General features: G+C 60.7%; 1 protein-coding gene across 1 annotated transcript; it reads right to left on the reverse strand.

Annotated features, from left to right (window-relative positions):
* Positions 1 to 193: 193 nt before the first annotated feature.
* On the reverse strand, positions 194 to 1022 carry LOC104271340 (heat shock protein beta-7-like; the record flags this gene model as incomplete). The annotated part of the gene is made up of 2 exons (XM_009865976.1): positions 194 to 382; positions 871 to 1022. Coding segments are annotated over 2 exons (341 nt in total), but the record flags the coding sequence as incomplete, so codon positions are not given.
* Between the last annotated feature and the right edge of the window lie 303 nt (positions 1023 to 1325).

The following is a 1325-nucleotide window of genomic DNA, read 5'->3' on the forward strand; positions in this document are numbered from 1 at the left end:
TCCGCCTGCCTCTGTTGCACACCCCTTCCCATGTAAATACAGAGATTTTTATATTAATTTAATAAAAGGAATTTATAAACAGAGTCAAAGCTCCAAGGGGCTGGAGGTGGGAAGGGGGCACCGTCTGAGCCTCTCCACGGCGCCGGGGTTGGTGTTGCTCGGGGCAAGGAGCCTTTCTTCACCAGGTGCCAGCTCACAGTGTGGCCTCGCTGCGGTACAATGTCTGTGGGGCCTCACCAGGGCGGGCACCGGCCCGGCGCTGGGCAGTGATGACCAGCGTGCCAGCCTCAGTGAGGGCACAGCTCACCGACAGCGGGTCTGTGTCCTCGGGCAGCTGGCACTTGTGGGTGAAGGTGTCGCAGATGGTGCCATCCTCAGCCACCTGCAGGGAGGCAGCACCAAGGTGGTGGAGCAGGGCACGGTGGTACACAGCACATTCCCAGTTACGCCAGTGCTAGCGATGGGGCAGCTACCAGTCACCCCGACTCCGGCAGGGAGCTCAGCAGGGCAGTTCCCAGTTACCCTATTGCCAACAGGGAGCAGCTTGCTGTTTCCCCCACCAGCAGAGAATGCCACAGGGTAGGAATTCCCAGTTGCTCCACTATTAGTGAGGACAGTTCCTGGTTACCCCACGACAGGCAGGGGCAGTTCCCAGTTACCCCAGTATGGAGGAGGTGCAGTAGAGCAGAATCTACATGTTGTCCCATCACTGGGGGGAAGGACACACACAGCTCCCAGTGACCCCAGTGCCAGCAGAGGCTATTCCCAGTTACAACCTCCTGCAGGAGGAGGTGCTGTGGGGCAGGACCTCCATTGCTCAGTGGCCAGAGGAGAGGGTGGGGGATGCTACTGCCCCCTAGGTTGCCTCACCTTCTCAGCCTGGATGGTGACATGGCAGTTGGAGGTGGTCACCACGATGTCAGGAGGCTCAAATTGGCTGACGTCAACCACCACCTGGTAGGTGTCACCCTGGGCGTGCATCCAGGTGCCCAGGTTGCAGGGATACATGGCGCCAGGGGACCCTGAAAGCATCGGGGTGGGGTGGTGCCACCAGGCATGGGGGCATGGGGACACAGCCCCCAGGGGCTGGCACATTGAGGGGTGTGGGAGAGGCTGGTGACACTGGGAGGGGAGGGCTGGGGATAGCAGGTAGCACCAGGAGTTTGGGGACATTGAGGGTGCTAGGGAGTTGCAGTGGGAACTGGGGTGTCAGGGGCATGGGTAGTACTGGGGGGTCTGGAGTGGGAGTCTAGAGGTAGCAGGAGGCTCTGTGGGCATCTGCAGGCACTGGGAGGGTTTGGGGGCACTGGACAACCTGGGGACAG

This window comes from Apaloderma vittatum, unplaced genomic scaffold, assembly GCF_000703405.1.
Source record: "Apaloderma vittatum isolate BGI_N311 unplaced genomic scaffold, ASM70340v1 scaffold31743, whole genome shotgun sequence".
In the NCBI taxonomy this organism is placed as follows: Eukaryota; Metazoa; Chordata; class Aves; order Trogoniformes; family Trogonidae; genus Apaloderma; species Apaloderma vittatum.